This window comes from Oryctolagus cuniculus, chromosome 19, assembly GCF_051225735.1.
Source record: "Oryctolagus cuniculus isolate XC-2025 breed Fujian yellow rabbit chromosome 19, ASM5122573v1, whole genome shotgun sequence".
Classification (NCBI taxonomy): domain Eukaryota; kingdom Metazoa; phylum Chordata; class Mammalia; order Lagomorpha; family Leporidae; genus Oryctolagus; species Oryctolagus cuniculus.
Genome location: NC_142885.1, coordinates 13,059,813 through 13,077,040, shown reverse-complemented (window position 1 = coordinate 13,077,040; position 17,228 = coordinate 13,059,813). Strand labels below are relative to the sequence as shown.

The following is a 17,228-nucleotide window of genomic DNA, read 5'->3' as shown; positions in this document are numbered from 1 at the left end:
AGGCTCCTGGTTTCTACCTGGCCAGGCCCTGGCTGTTTTAGGCATTTGGTGAGTGAACCAGTGGATAAAAGATCTTCCTGTCTGTCTCTCTGCCTTTCAACTATATAAGATTAAGTAAATTTAGAGACTGCATAAAAACCTAAACAGTGTCAGCGCCCCAGCTCAGGGGATTCTCACAGTAAGCCAGAGCTACCACCAAGCTGGGGAGCCACACTTGCTCTGTCATCCTTCCGTGATCCTGACATTGGCTATTTCTGTTCCCTAAAATGGGACTCATGGGGGCCGGTGTTGTGGTGCAGTGGGTTAAGCTGCCACTTGCAAGCACCCATATCAGAGTACTGGTTTGATTCCCAGCTGCTCTGCTTCTGATCCTGCTCCCTGCTAATGTGTCTGGGAAACCAGTGGATGATGGATTCCTGCCACCTGTGTTGGGGGTCAGGATGGAATTTGGGACTCCTAGCTTTGGCCTGGCATAGCTTTGGCTCTAATGGTCATTTGGGAAGTGAACCAGATGATAGAAACTCTCTCTCTCTCTCTCTCTCTCTTTCTCTCTCTCTCCCCTCTGTTGTTCTTTCAAATCCACCCATCCGTGCATACACAAATGTTAAAAAAAAAAGGGGGACTAATTAAGAGCCTTTGACGGAGAATTCCATGAAACCATCTAGAATTCGATGGTTTCAGCATTGCCCAGGTAGGGATGGAGGATGTGGCCCCAGGGGAACAGGAGTGAGACTGGTGTGTTTTATGTTGCTTTTCTTAAGAGCAAGAGAGGCATCTGTGACCACAGAAATCCCATGCCCGTCATTTCAGGTTTGCTGGGAGGGTCTCACTGTGGACCCCTGGTGCCTGGGCCTGTCCAGCAGTGCCCCTACCCCCCTTCTTCTGAAAACAAGACCCATCTCTGGTTCTGGGGATCTGATCCCGTCCATCATCACAAGCCAGGCTGTCCAGGTATGATCTTTTGGCCCAAGATGAGCATGGGAGCCAAGCAGGTTTGATAGAAGCCCCTTCTTAGGATGGAGCTGTGAGGAGAGAACCCTACTCCCAAAGAATGATGCCAACAGAGAGTGTGAAAGGAGAGAGAGCGAGAGAGAGAGAGAGTGAGAGAGAGAGAGAGAGTTGGGGAGAGAGATGGGGAGAGAGGATGTCACCCCAGCTTCTTGGGTCCAGCTTACCCTAAGTTCACCACTGTTACTGCCTGCGATTTGAGCCAGCCCTCTTTCACTTAAAGGAACCTGATTGGCTTTCTCCTAATAGGAAGTGGTTTTTTCTTAATCATTTGAAAGACAAAGTTACAGAGAGAGAGATAGAGCCAGAGACAGAGGTCTTCCATTCCCTTGGTTCGCTCCCCAAATGAATGCAATGGCCAGAGCTGCACTGATCTGAAGCCATGAGCTAGGAGCTTTTTTGGGTCTCCCATGCAGGTACAGGGGCCCAAGGACTTGGGCCATCTTCTACTGCTTTCCCAGGCCATAGCAGAGAGCTGGATTGGAAGTGGAGCAGCTGGGACTTGAACCGGCACCCATATGGGATGCTGGCACTGCAGGCTAGGGCTTTAACCTGCTGCACCACAGGGAGGGGAGGGGATGGGGGAGAAAAGGGAGGATAAAAAGAAGAATAAGAGGAAGAGAAAGGAAGGAAGGAAAGAAGGAGGAAGGAAGGAAGGAAAAAAGGAGGGAGGGAGGGAAGAGAGATCTTCCACCCATTGGTTCACTCCCCCAAATGGCTGTAACAGCCACACCTGGGCCAGGAGTCAGGAACTCCAACTGAGTCTCCTCCGTGGGATGCAGGGACCCAAGCACTTGGGCCATCTTCCACTGCCTTCCCAGGCACATTGGCAAAAGGCAAAAGGGATGTAGAGCAGGAGGGGGCTTGAAGAGTTGCTCATATGGGATGCCTGCACGGCAAGCCACGGCTTAACCTGCTGTACCACAAAGCTGTCCCCAAGCCAGGAGCTCTTAACCCAGCCCAGTTTTTGTAGATTTGTCAGATCCAGATTTCTATCTTGTGTCTCGGAATCTCGTAACTCTCCGGGAGCTCTAGGTCTGCTCTAAAGGGTTCCCAAACAGAAAAATTCGAAAGTTCTAGTGATCCTTCAAAATCGTCTCCTGTCCTATCAGTGACCATGAACTTCAGCTCCACCCTGACCTCCTACCGTTCCTGACAGAGGAAGGTTTATTTCAGGATGCCGCAAGCCTGGGTGAGCTGGCAGCAGATGGTGCAGATGACATACTGTGCCCTTTTCGTTTGGATGGGCAGGAGATAGCCACCGTGCATGGTCAGGTGACCGGGCGGGTCTTCCCATTGCCAAGTGTGCACCTGACAGTCTGAAAAGAGCATTATGACTTCAGCAGGGGACAATGGATATGGGCACAAACTTCATCCTCTCCCCCCACAGAGCCTGGATGATTTTGTATCTAGGTAGGACCACGCTTGTCCAAACTCTGCATCCAATCAAGAAGAAAAGAGTGCTCAGACTAAAGTGGCATTCCAGGGCCATAGTACCAGTCAGCACAGATCTGGGAGCAGTAGCTCCGACGTCCATTTCTCTAAGTCTTTCACCGAGAAGGGTTGAGTGGTATGGAACAGTTCTGCCGCGTCTTTCACAGAAACTATTTATTCTCCAGTGGATGATTTTGCTTCACTTCCCTCTCCCGTACATGTTGTCAGAATGTCTAGAAAAACTCTGACAGCTGGTATTCCATTTAGGGACAACAACTAGAGGGACGTGTGTGTGGCGAGGGCTCACACACAATCTTGCTGCACTTCCACTCGGCTTCCAAATATAACATGCCTTGGTTGGCAATGAGGTGGAAAATGAGTAGGGATGTTGAAATGCCATTTGTATGGAGACTCTGAAGTGTCCAAGCCCAAGGCAAGTGACCCAGGGTGACATACGAAGAGGCCAGAGCAGGGCTGGACTCAGGGCCAACTCCCTAACCTTTCTTTGACTTTGGACTTCATCTGGCTGATCCCGATTTCCTCGCCTGTACCATAGGAGCAATGGGGTCTGTCTCCTGGGGCCACAGGGAGGCACCAGTCCAAGACGTTAACAAGTGGCCAGCGCTTGGCAGGTGCACTGGGCAGTTTTCGTCTATCTTTCTCCTCTTGGATTGAATCAGTATGGATTCCAGTGAAGACAGCAGAGGCAAGCACTAGCAAACTTAATCGTATACTTGGACCCAAGGACACTTGCTAAGTTTCCAGTGACAGGCAGATGGATGATGCAACCACAAGACCACTAAATTCCATCTGTGCCAGTAACTGGAACCAAAGGATGAGACGTGCATTTGTCTCACTGTCACTGAGCTTCTGTTCTCCAAAAACAAGCTATCTGGCGGTGAAAAGTGGTCGAACCATAGCAAAACCTCTTACAACGCTCTTATTGAGTGTGGATGGTCAGTGGGCATTGTGAGAAGGTGCACCCTCCATCATCAATCCTGCTAGGGCAGAGGCTGACCTGTTTAGGTTTCCAAGTCATTAGGACACAAAGATTGACAGGAACACAGAAGAGCTCTGAGCTCTGTTTATCTTACTAAGGGGTCCCAGAGAGATCTGAAAGATTCGGAATGCCTCAAAGCCACCCTGTATTTTCTTTTTAAGATCTATTTCTTTATTTTGAAAGTCAGAGCTACAGAGAGAAAGAGAGAGAGAGAGAGAGAGCGCTCTTCCATCTGCTGGTTCACTCCACAGATGGCTGCACTGGGCCAGGCTGAAACCAGGAGCCAGAAACTCCATCCAGGTCTCCTATGGGTGGCAGGGACCCACTTTCTGCTGCCTTCCCCAGGGCATTAGCTCCTCCTGCTGGTTTCTAACTGACTTGGCTCCATGTGCCACCCAAGGCAGCATCTTCAAACTCTACCCACACTCCTGAAACTCCATCCTGGCTCTCACTTTGCTGAGTTCAAAACTCAGCAAATGTGGGCTCCCATAAATTCCAACCCTGCCATCGAGTGGGGGTCTCTTTGCCTGTCTACTCCTTCCTCTGGCTCAGAGACCGAAGGGTCCTTCCATCTTCTGATGGCAACCCCCCTGCCCTCTTCCTCATTGATCCTTCCTCTCAAATCCAATAGGGCAGGAATTCCACTGGCTGCCGTGGGGGAACCTAGCTCTGGTTGCAGACTTGCTGTAGCAAAGCACTAGCAAGAGCATCAAGAAGGGGCTTCCCGGTGCTGTGGGTGGGATCAGCCAAAGCAGAGAAGGTTTGAGTGGGGCTCTGGGGGCTTAGGAAAAAAATGCCCTCCCTGCTACCCTCCCTCATTAATCATTTAGGGTTGTAAGGAAGATTTGATTGGAAGAGAAATGACTTCTGTGGCTCAAAATAAATAAAAGGAACTGGCTGATCTGTTCACAGCTGGCTGCTGCACTGGCCAAGACAAGGCACAGCAGAAGAGACAGGGAGTGCAAGGGATTCTTGAGATGTTGTTGAGGGCACGGCCGAGGCTCCCAGCTGGAGCCGGGGCTAGGAGGAGATGCTAAGAAGGTCTAAGAGGCGAGAGCAGCACCGTAGTGCAGTCAGGTTCTGATAAGAAAAGGACGAAGTTCAACAATGCCCACAGGTTTGTGGGCCACAGGCACGGGAGCAAGATGGGAAATGGAAAGTTCAAGGTCAGCCAGAGTTTCCAAATGCACTCAACCCCAAGGCATGGGGGATGGTGCTCAGGGCCTGGATGCACATCCCTTCCTAGACCTGGAGACACTGAGGAAGGCACTTTCTTGAATTTGAGAGAGCTGCAGGCATCAAATAGAGGTCCCAGTTCCTTCGATCGTTTCCAAGATTGGAAAATTCTTAAACCGACAGAGAAATCAGTGAGCTTGTGTTTAGTGCCACACAGCACTGTCTGACTTAACATCTTTTTTTTTTTTGTAAAGATTTATTTATTATGTGTTTGAAAGTCAGAGTTACACAGAGAGAGAAGGAGAGGCAGAGAGAGAGAGAGAGGTCTTCCATCTGCTGGCTCCTTCCCCAATTGGCGGCAACAGCCGGAGCTGTGCCAATCTGAAGCCAGGAGCCAAGAGCTTTCTCTGGGTCTCTCACGTGGGTGCAGTGACCCAAGGACTTGGGCCATCTTCTACTGCTTTCCTAGGCCATAACAGAGAGCTGGATTGGAAGTGGAGCAGCCGGGACTCCAACCGGCATCCATATGGGATGCCTACTGCCATGCCATAGCGCAAGCCCCTGACTTAACATCTTAAAAAGATTTCTCTGACATGAGAATGGGCAGACAGCCTGATGTAATGAGTCAAGACATCAAGCATCAAACCAATGTGTGAATTTCTCCTGTTAAGTGAGATAATCAGTTTCAAGCTACTTAGCACAGTGACGGCACTTACTGCTCTCTAAAAGGTAATTATTGCCAGTGTTGCAAGTGCTAATCATGAAAGCAGGCCCAGGAAGACCTCTGTATGGAAGCCCCCTTACCAGGCATTGATTTTATGAATCTGGGAATATGAGAAACATTGCTTAGAATCCAGATTAGTTCCCAGGGTAGCCTGACCTTTCCCAAAAGCGTGGCTTCTCTGAACAAAACAGTGGCCCACAAAGTCTCCTGTGGAAAATGAGATTGTCCGGAACTTTCTCCATTCCATTCATTGCTGACCCTGGATGAGTGGGCGGATACTACCCCAAATACTCTCCTTGCACCAGCATTTGACATGTTCTGTCATGTAGGATTGAGAGCTATGGGAAGGGCGGGTCAGCTGTCTTCACAGGTCTGATCCCTGCCTACCTCACTGCTCCTGGTCCTCCCACACTCCCTATCCCTGCCCTTATCCTGCTAGAAATGCCACTGGCCATGAAGCTCTGATCTTGCATAACCTGTGGGGCTCCAACTCCAGCCCAGGTGTCACAGGGGGAAGTCCCACGCAGCTTCTGAACCACAGCTGGGTGTTGTTTAATGTACGTGACGGTTTTTTTTTTTTTTTTTTGACAGGCAGAGTGGACAGTGAGAGAGAGAGAGACAGAGAGAAAGGTCTTCCTTTGCCGTTGGTTCACCCTCCAATGGCCGCCGCGGCTGGCACACCGCGCCAATCTGAAGGCAGGTGCCAGGTGCTTCTCCTGGTCTCCCATGGGGTGCAGGGCCCAAGCACCTGGGCCATCCTCCACTGCACTCCCTGGCCACAGCAGAGAGCTGGCCTGGAAGAGGGGCAACCGGGACAGAATCCGGCTCCCCGACCGGGACTAGACCCCGGAGTGCCGGCGCCGCAAGGCGGAGGATTAGCCTATGGAGCCGCGGCGCCGGCTGAATGCACGCAACGTTCTTAAAAAGTGTAAATGTGAATGACCCCAGAAGGAGGCTTTGCAGCCTACTGTGCCTTAGTCTCCACTATTCCCTATTGCCCTGATTTGAGCTGATTTAGTTGGTAATCTCAGAACAAAAATTATCTCTTGCCTTGGCCTTTCGTCCTGGCACACGGATGCGGCAGTTCAGTTGAGATGGGTCGGATGCGAGCCCAGGTCTAAAGGGAACAGCCATGACCTAGAGCCTAGCTAAGCCCTGAGCTGCCTCCCTCCTAAGGTACTGAGCCAGCTGTCATGAAAGCAACCAAATGTCACTCTGGTATCCATGTAACAAGCGTGTACTAGGACACCTCAAAAAGTACATGGAAAGTTTGATCAAACAATAAGTTTAATTTGGTGCAGAATTTTTTTTTTTTCTGCAACTCCTGCCTTCAAAAATCCATTAAAATTTTAGGAAGAAAATTATGCGAGGATTTTCAGTGTTTGCCTATGGACTTGTCCAATTGCTCAAAAAGAAGAGAGAAAATAATAGTTTGACCTCTTTAAGGCGTGTTAGCATTGAACAAGTGAAACATTGCTGATAGCCTGCAGTGATGTTTTGATGTAATTATCATTATTTTGGGGGGATGTGCATCAGAACTGTTAAAGCAGCTCAGATTTTGAAAGCTGGAAAGCAAGATTACATTATTTTGTATCTCAGGAACTCTCTCCTGATTGGGAGATGAAGTAGTTTTTTTTTTCTTCCTCCTTGCATTTTCTTTTATGAGCCCAAGAAAAATGGCCTTTTGCGAGTGTTTAAGCCTCAGGAAAGCCTTAGTTCTTTTGTAACCACCTGGTTAGGTTCATGAAATGCTTCTGCCACTAGGCATGCCTTGGCCAGGGCAGTCGGGGAGCAGAGAGAGGTCCTCTGTCGCTGAGGGTTTTGTGTGGAAGGTGAATTCTCCCGATGTCTATAGCTGAGGGCGCCCAGACAAGGTACGGCCTCTGCTCGGGGTCACGCCGTTTGCCAATGGACTTGAACGGATTCATCCCAAGCCCCTGTGCAGCTCCTCCATCGTGTAACGCATACGCCACAAAGCCACACACCCAACTGTGGCTTGAGGGAATCCTGAGAGCAAAGACAGGGCCAGTGGGGGTTGTGCCCCCCAAAATGCAGAGTTTGGGGGGAGAAAAGACAGGAAAGAAACTTAAAAGAAAAAGCTCCTTTGCATCTTGGCAGATAAATGAACCTATTCATGTCCTTTCTCACTTCCTGGCTTCAGCACAGGATGGCTGCAGCCCCAGAGACTGCAGACGCATTTTTCATAGCGGGCACCGGAGGCTCTGGTCTCTCCCAGCCCAGGGAGAAGGCAGGTGCGCAGACGCCTACCTCCTTCAAACTCCGTCTGGCAGTTCCCCGAGGTCTCGTTCAGACTCTCCTCCTCGTTGATAATGATGTTCTCAATGTCCTTCATGGTCAGGTGGTCCCGGAAGGCGTGGTACAGGATGTGCTTCAGCTCCTCCAGGGTTATCCTCTGCATGTCAAACTGTGGAGAGAGACGCAAACCAGTGAGGGGGCTGTGGGCCTCGGGCACAAGGACCAGGCAGGGGGCCTGCCAGGTGAGCCCCACACTCCCCCACCAGAAACGCATCTCAGCTTCTCAGGGTGTCAGGTGAGCAGTTCTGCGTGCATCCTGCTCTGCTCCAAGCCTACTTGCAAGGATTTACTGGAACACAGGGAGTGCAAACCCCGTCCCCTCCATCAATTTAGACTCTTGGAGAAAAAAGGTGCCACCTCCTAGCTTGGTTTCCTTCTCCTACAGCCAACCACTGTCAGGATTGGGTCACACTGACAATGCATATGTTTCTCAAGGCATCACCGACTCCCTAAAAGTACAAATTGCCATCGTGTTTTGAATGTGTACCTAAGGATGCACCTTGCTAAGGTTCGGAGGTGGTTTGACTGTTTCTCCCCCAAAGAGGCATGTGTGGGAGCCTTGGTCTTTTGCATGGTGGTGTTGAGGTGGCAGAGCCTTTAGGAGGTGGGACCTGGTGGGTGATGGCAAGAGCATCGGAAGCATTAACTTTGGAAGGGATTAGTTGTTCCTGGGGGACCCTGGTTATTTCCCAAAGAGTGAGTTGTTATGAAAAAAAGAGAGCGTGTTCCCCAGGTCACTCTCTGGCTTCTTGTCTCACCGTCTGGTCTCTTCTGCCCACGTCCCTGCCACCGTGATGCTGTGTGCCATGAGGCCCTCACCAGGACTGAGCCAATGCCAACACCATGACCTTGAACCTCAAAGCCATGTGCTCAATCAACCTCTTTTCTTTACAAATCACCCAGCGTCAGTGCTTTATTAGAGTAGCAACGTGGAATTGGACTGATGCGGTATCTCTAAGTATGTATCATATTCTTATGCTCTTATCAGATAAACCAAGCAAGTTCACAGCCATGTGTATGAAGAAGGGAGGGGGGGGAATCCCCAGTTGTATCTTGGTCCTTCCAGCCATAGTATTTTGCCTTTGCACTCCATTCATGTCAGGCTTGGTCAGGTCACTTCCTTAGCCAATGAAATGTGAGTGCAACAGGAGCTACATCCAGTGAAACGCTCAGAGGGTAGAGTTAGCAGCCTACTCTACCTGGAACACCTGTGCCCGGTATCCGACTCGCAGCTTTGCGTCTCGGCCGCTCTGCTGTGGATCCAGCTGCCCATTAATATGCCTGGGAAGGCAGCATATGATGGCCCTAGTGCATGAGGCCCTGTGCCCACATGAGAGACCTGGATAAGGCTCCTGGCTTTGGTCTGGCCAAGCCCATTGAGGCCATTTGGAGAGTGAAGCAGTGAATGGAAGAGTCTGTCTCTCCCTCCCTCCCTCTCTCTCTCTGTCTCTCTCTTTGACTCCACCTTTCAGCTTCTTTCAGGTCTCCCATGTGGGTGCAGGGGCCTAAGGAGTTGGGCCATCTTGTACTGCTTTCCCAGGCCATAGCAGAGAACTGGATCAGAAGAGGAGCAGCTGGGACTCGAACCAGCGCCCATATGAGATACTTGCACTGCAGACTGGGGCTTCAACCCACTGTGCCACAGCACCACTCCAATAAATCTCTTTTAAAGATTGGTAAAACCACCACCCATGGTAACTTGGAGGACAGATCTCTATTGCACGAGTTTTGGCATTAGATTGCAGGTTTGTTCATACACTGGTGACAGCTGGTCACCTCCTATGTGGTACTACACAACCGAGATGGACTCAGGGCACAGTTTGGTTTGTAAGCCTGGAACCGAAGCCATTCAGAAATTCCTGGTCTTGTGAGGTTAAAAGAAGCAATTGTTTGGCCGGCACCGCGGCTCACTAGGCTAATCCTCCGCCTTGCGGTGCCGGCACACCGGGTTCTAGTCCCGGTCGGGGCGCCGGATTATGTCCCGGTTGCCCCTCTTCCAGGCCAGCTCTCTGCTGTGGCCCGGGAAGACAGTGGAGGATGGCCCAAGTGCTTGGGCCTTGCACCCCATGGGAGACCAGGAGAAGCATCTGGCTCCTGCCATCAGATCAGTGCGGTGCACCGGCCGCAGCACGCCAGCCGCGGCGGCCATTGGAGGGTGAACCAACGGCAAAGGAAGACCTTTCTCTCTGTCTCTCTCTCTCACTGTCCACTCTGCCTGTCAAAAAACAAACAAACAAAAAAAAGCAATTGTTTCTCATTTCCAACTAGTAAACAGATAAAACTGAGAAATGCTTGAAACAAGAGCACAAGGCCATGAAAAGAAATCAATGTGTCCCTCGATAAAACCTCTGTATGCGTTCAGTTGCTCTCCTAGGGCAACTGTTATTAAAGTTGGAGAGAAGCATGTCTCCAAAAAATAACTGGATGTGGCTCCCAACATGAACTCATTGGATCAAGTGGATAAAAAAAAAATGATAAAGTTCTTGAGAGAGCTGATCTGGCCAAGAACCAAGAACAGTCTTGCGGTAAATAACACAATGAGTGCAGGTGTTTGGTTTAGATGCCAGTTGGGGTGGCTGTATCCCATAACAGAGTGCCTGCCTTCAGGCACAGGCTCCTTCTACCCTGGGAAGCCTGGATTGGTTCCCAGGTTTTCCTGGTTGCTGCCTGGGACAGCCTTGGCCAATAACTGGCCATTGCAAGCATTTCAGGAATGAGCCAGCATATGGGGGCTCTGTCCGTCTATCTCTCTGCTTCTTGGATAAATAGAAAAAGAAAACAAAGACACTATGGCTGTTCAAACTTCCAAGTGAACTTCAGGTTTCCTGATCTATGGGCACAAGCCATTTATAAAGATTAAGTGACACAGGCCCCTGGAGAGGCCCTGTTCTGCTCAGTCTAATTGGATGTGTGCAAGAAAAGGGGAAAAGGACCCATCTCTCAGAGGGTGCAGTTGGGAGTCGTGCATGGAGAACAAGGAAATCTAGAGCAACTTCCCGGAAGCAGAGCTACGGTGTAATCCAGGAAAATGCCTCCACTGCAAAGTCTGCTCCCCAGAATTCCACCATTGCTCTGAGCCTCCAACTGCGATCTCTCTCTCCCATTTCGCTTTCTGGCTGGGAATGTTTGCGGTGCTTTGTATGACCATGGTCCATCATGCGATGTTGAGGGTGAGGGGTGTGGGGAAAGGGGTGACCTGTCTTTCAAGCTCCTGTGTCTCCACGCCAAGGCGACACACATCCAGACTGGATGTGTCACGTGGAGCTTTGAGATCGCAAGTCTGATGCCTACAAACTGCGAGATAATGCAGCCTCTTTTCTTTAGAGTATCCGGCCTTAGGTATTCTGAGATAACAACCAAGAATAGCCTAGTGCACAGGGAAATGACTATTTATGAGCAAGAGTGTACACTGTAGCAGGTTGCCCTGCTTACAGTCATCTGACCCCTGCCCCCACCCTGTGAAAGGACTATGTCTCCTTGTTTGCCATGCGGGATGCTGGCCAATGAAATGAGAAGGAAAATGTTAGTCCAAGTGGAAGCTTCAAAGCCATTGGGTTTTCTGCCTTTTTTTTTTTTTGACAGGCAGAGTGGACAGTGAGAGAGAGAGAGACAGAGAGAAAGGTCTTCTTTTTGCCGTTGGTTCACCCTCCAATGGCCGCTGCGGCCGACGCACCACGCTGAATCCGAAGGCAGGAGCCAGGTGCTTCTCCTGGTCTCCCATGGAGTGCAGGGCCCAAGCACCTGGGCCATCCTCCACTGCACTCACAGGCCACAGCAGAGAGCTGGCCTGGAAGAGGGGCAACCGGGACAGAATCCGGCACCCCAACCAGGACTAGAACCTGGTGTGCCAGAGCCGCTAGGTGGAGGATTAGCCTATTGAGCTGCGGCGCCTGCCTCTGCCATTTATTTTTCTCTTGCTACAAAACACTTAACCAACTACGAGGGCATACCTTTACATTATTATTATAATTTTCAATTTTTTGTTTATTTGAGAGACACAGAGAGCTCCGTCTACTGAGTCACCCCCCAAATGCCCACAATGAGCAGAGCTGGGCCAGGTTGAAACTGGGAGCTGGGAGCTCAGTCCAGGTCACTGACCCGGATGGCAGGGACCCAGTCATTTGCAACATCACCTGTTGTTTCCTATGGAGTGCATTAGCAGGATGCGGGAATCAGGAGTGGGGGCCAGGACTCGAACCCAGGCACTCTGATATGAGACGACATGAGTGTCCCAATGCTAAGCCGAAATTTATTTTGTTGGAAAGACACTTTGCAATCTATGCATAGTATTTTCATAACATGCATTTTGCACGAACATTTTGAAGACCCCCTGATGGGAACTTTTCCTTCATCCGGGGTCCTGGAATACATACAACACAAGCAGATCTCTGGCCAACACATGAAGGACACGTGCTTTGAGTGTTAAACCAACCCTTGTCAGCCACTAAGACTTTCCTGCGGTGTAACTCAGCCAAGGATGAAGGCAGAAAGGAATGCATTAAATCAGTGTGCACCATGATGAGAGGATGCTGAAGACATTTCCCACCCCCCTGCTTGCATTGTGAAGCAATTCCTACTTTGCTCTAAAAATACTCATTATTCGAACTAATTAAACTGGGTTACTTCAACTTGCTGGGAAATCTACCTGATTCAAGTTCAAAGCCATTTATAGAAGTCAGGGCAATGGAAGGGGAGGTACAAAGTAGGCTGCTTTCTGCATTGCAGTTTAATAACCGCAGAAGTGAATTTTGACAGTCACCCAGAGAACAGCCTGGGGTCATTCTCCTCACTGTTGGCTAGGCAAACACGGTCTCGTTGGCCTGTGTGCAGGAAGTAGGCTGGGAAGAGGCACGAAAGAGGGTGATTCACAGATGAGACAACTGGGACCCCCCGGCCCCTGACCAGAGATGAAGAATGACAAGATTCGAGAGACTGGGAAAATGAGTCACCACTTCCTGGAACAATCCGTCAAAGAGCTGCAGTGCCTGCAAATGATGCTTGGCTGAGAGCTCCCTACAACTCAGAAATGAGGCAAAAGCACAGACCAGGAAACATGCAGCTTCTAGGAATCCCTAGTTTTGTCTACCGGGGTCCTGTTTGCATCGTAGGATGCTCGTATCTAAACAAACGTGGTGGAGTAGGACTCCGCAAGGAATCTGCATTGTCAGAATCTCCATCTCTCAATGAAAAACTGGAAAATAAATCACCATAGGACAATGTGGACATGATGCCAATGATCACCCCTTCTCTGATTGTCAGCACATTCACTTCCTGAAATTTTCTTCAATTAATTTTGAAACTCACTACTTTTTTGGGAAAATCAGCCACAAGATGATCTTTCTTAGTTTATTTGTTTATATATTATTACTTTCATGATTATTGGCATGCAACACACAGTATATGCACAATTTTATTTCATTCAAATAGGTTTATTTGAGGGACAGAGAAAGGGGAGGGGTTTGCAGCCAGGTGGAGAGCTCTCCAAATGCCCACGATGGCTGTGACTGGGTGGGGCCAAAGTTGGGAGCCTCAGTCGAGGTCTTCCACTGGAGAGAACTGGTGGGAACCCAATTACTTGAGCCATCGTCACTGTCCCCCAGGGTGCAATCAGCAGGAAGTTGTGTCAGGAGCTGGGACAGGTATTAAAAACTCTTAGGGATGTGGGTGTCTTGCCACCAAGCTAAATAGCCACCTGGTATTGTGGCACAGTGGTTAAGTTGTTCATGATGTGGACATCTCATACTGGATTGCCAGCCCAGTTTCCTGCTAATGTGCCTAACAAGACAGCAGATCATGGCTCAAGTACTTGGGCCCCTGCAATCCATGCAGGAGTCTCAGATGGAGTTCCTGATGGCTGGAATGGTGGCCATTTGGGGAGCAGACTAGATAGAAAATTCTCAGTCTCTCTCTCTCTCTGCTGTTCTGTTTTTAAAATAAATAAAATAATTAAAAAATTTTTTTTTATTTATTTGAAAGGTAGAGTTACAGAGAAGCAGAGCCACTAGTTCACTCCCTAAATGGCCACAATGACTGGAGCTGGGTCCACCCAAAGGCAGGTGCCTGAAGCTTCCTCCAGGTCTTCCACGTGCTGCAGGGGCCCAAGCACTTGGGCCATCTTCTACTGCTTTCCCAGGCCATAGCAGAGAGCTGGATAGGAAGCAGAGCAGCCAGGACTCGAACTGGTGCCCATATGGGATGCTGGCACTGCAGGCGGCAGCTTTACCCACTACACCACAGCACCGGCTCCATAAAATAAATTTTTTTAAAGAAGATTTGCTAATTTATTTGAAAGGCAGAGATAGAGAAAGGTGGCGGGGACGGGGTGGAGGGTGTGGAATCTTACATCCACTGGTTCATTCCCCAAAATGGCTGCAATGGCTGGGGCTGGGCCAGGCCAAAGCCAGGAGCCAGGAGCTTCTTCCAGGTCTCCCACATGGGTGGCAGGGACCCACCACCTGGGCCATCTTCTGTCGCCTTCCCAGGTACATTAGCAGGGAGCTGGATTGGAAGTGGAGCAGCCGGGACCTGAACCAGTGCCCACTTGGGACATCTGCCCAGCGGGCAGCTGCTCAGACGTCCATGCCACAGTACCAGCCCCATCAAGTAAATGTCTAAAAATAAATGACACATGCCCACCCTGGCCTACAAGTTTAAATCTCTCTCAATACTGAGTATTTCCCGTTTCTGGCTTATAATTCTATTTCTGTTTCTAATTTCTAACTTTTAATTTGTGTTATTTGTTTCCTTTTTTTAAATTGTTGTTCTTTGTCATTTTCCCTGTTTTTAGGTCGTGGTTAGAGAATTTGGCCCATTCATCCATTAAGCAATTTTTTAATATAGTGGAATATCTGTAATGTCAAACACACAAATATATTTATGTTTATTCATTACATTATGGAGTCTTATTTTTCTATGACCTTATTTTTCTATGCTTTGTCAAAGATTATGAGTATCATTAAAGTCTGTGTAGAGAATTATATCTCCATAAATCTTTCTTACAATCCTAACAGTTATAAACATTTTTATTGGTTTTTATTTACTTGGAAGGCACAGAGAGATCTAGAGAGAGAGAGGGACCAACATAGAGATCTCTTTCATCTAAGGGTTCCCTCCCCAAATGCCTGCAGTGGTCATGGCTATGCCAGGTGGAAGCCGGGAGCCCGGAACTCTATCTGGGTCTCCCATGTGGGTGACAGGGACACAAGTACTTGCACCATCATACACTGCCTCCAAGGACATTGGAATGGGACATGGAGCCAAGATTCAAACCCAGACTCTCTTGGAGGGGATGCAGGCACCCCACATAGCGTCTTAACTACTATGCCAAATGCCTGCCCCTGACACTACAACAATGAGGCTATTCTTTCCTGCAACAAGATTTATATGCCAATTCAGCACACAGCTGAGGATGGCTGTGTTACACACAGTGATGGAGGGACACCCGTGAGCAGGTGCGTGGCAGGGGAAGGCAAGGATGGCTCGCTAGCCCCTGGGGAGGGGCAAGCATATCACAAAAGGCTTGCTGGGAAACACGCGTGCAATCAAACACCTAAAGGACAAAGAGCTGTGTGTGCCAAGCGAGTGGGGGTGGGGTGGAAGGATGAGCAGAAGGGGAGGAAGCGGAAGCAGCCACAGCAAGACTTAGAGGTGCAAAAACGTGACCCATTCCCTGGGTGGCAGCACGCTGAGGTCCTCTGAGGACCTGGGTTCCTTAGGAGGAGGTGGTGGGGTTGAGACAGGAGCATATCAACACAGGCCCTGGACGCTCGGGTGCAACCTGGCTTGTTTCTGTTTGTTTTTACTGTGCAAATAGCATAGTGCATGTTGTACAATTGCATCTGTTTTTCAGCGTATACTGCCGAGGCTTTAGACCGGTCCTACTGTGGTGCACCCACCACCATCCATCCATCCATCCATCCATCCCCAGAACTGTTTCCGTCTTCCCTAACACTCTGTCCCCACCAAGCAATCTCTCCCTACCCCTCCCTCACTGCAGTCCCTGGCAGCGTCTGGTACCTCATGCAAGTGGGATCCTGCAGCGTTTGACTTATCGTCATTGCTTGTTTCACCCACACAGTATTTTCAAACTTCATCCGTGTTGTAGAATGCATTGAACAGTATTCCACTGGATGTGTAGATCTCATTGTGTCTATCCCGTCCCTTGGGTCTCTTCTGCTTTGTGGATGCTATGAACTGTGTTTTCTATTAATGTGGGTGTGCAAGTATCTGATCCTCTCACTGCTTTTCGTTCTTTTGGGTGTATAACAGAAGTGGAATTGTTGATCCCAATGATGTGTTTATGTTCACATGTTTGAGCGTCAGACCTTGGTTTTAGCTTTGGCATGCATTGGGGCACCTAGCACCAAAGGATGTTCACCAGAGACAGGACTTGATCAAGTTTGAGTTTGAGAAAAAGGACACCTGGCCGGTGCCGCGGCTCGCTTGGCTAATCCTCCGCCTGCAGCGCTGGCACTCCAGGTTCTAGTCCTGGTTGGGACACCAGATTCTGTCCTGGTTGCCCCTCTTCCAGTCCAGCTCTCTGCTGTGGCCTGGGAGTGCAGTGGAGGATGGCCCAGGTGCTTGGGCTCCGCACCTGCATGGGAGACCAGGAAGAAGCACCTGGCTCCTGGCTTCGGATCAGTGCAGCGTGCCGACCGTAGCGGCCATTTTGGGGGTGAACCAATGGAAGGAAGACCTCTCTCTCTCTCGCTCTCGCTCTCTCTCTAACTCTGCCTGTCCAAAAAAAAAAAAAAAAAAAAAAGAAGAAGAAGAAGAAGAAGAAGAAAAATACATTTACTATGTAAGAGATGGGATGACCAGACAGGGGGCCACTGAAGGGACCAGTTTGGAGACCGTAATGGGCCAAGGGGGAATTCAAGATCCATGGAGGAGAGAGGTGGGCGAGATCTAAGGGTGTGTTGCATGTGAAGGAGAAGGGGCCACCTAGGATGACATATGGGATTTATGTTCTACTGCATAGAAGCAGAGAGAGAGAGAGTAGGACGGAAAAGAGAAGTGACAAGTCTGGCTCTGAATGTGTTCCCTAGGGATTTCTGTGGGACTGCCCAATCCAACAGCCCAGGACGCAGCAGGATGTAGAGATATGGGCATAGGATACAGATTGGAGGACCGTTTGCACACAGGTGATAATAACGTTCCTCAGAAAGGAGTGTGTTGAGTACAAAGACCCTCAAGAACGGCATTCAGTGTAGACGCGCAGGTGGGCAGCCCCCAGGATGGAACGCACACAGCGCGCCTTTCATCCTAAACCACAATCAGTCGTTAAAAAATACCTAAGTGTTTTCTTTCTGGAAAAAAAAAATCTGTTTTTACATCCGTACAGCTATGCTTGTTTGTGCTCTGTGTCAGTTCTTCTGCTCAAGATGTGTCACATTCTTGGTCTTTAAACTTTCTGTGTTATATTTCAGAGGTACATCTCTTTTTTTTTTTTTACAGGCAGAGTGGACAGTGAGAGAGAGAGAGACAGAGAGAAAGGTCTTCCTTTGCCGTTGGTTCACCCTCCAATGGCCGCCGCGGCTGGCGGGCTGCGGCCGGCGCACCGCGCTGATC

General features: G+C 49.6%; 1 protein-coding gene across 2 annotated transcripts in view; it reads right to left on the bottom strand.

The window, feature by feature from the left end:
• Positions 1-17,228, bottom strand: part of CALN1 (calneuron 1) — a 633,785-nt gene that overhangs the window by 13,600 nt on the left and 602,957 nt on the right. For both annotated transcript variants that reach the window (XM_089320670.1, XM_070064500.2), the window contains one exon: positions 7,611-7,767. In XM_089320670.1, the coding sequence (XP_089176796.1) occupies positions 7,611-7,767 (157 nt within the window). The remainder of the gene's footprint in view (positions 1-7,610; positions 7,768-17,228) is intronic.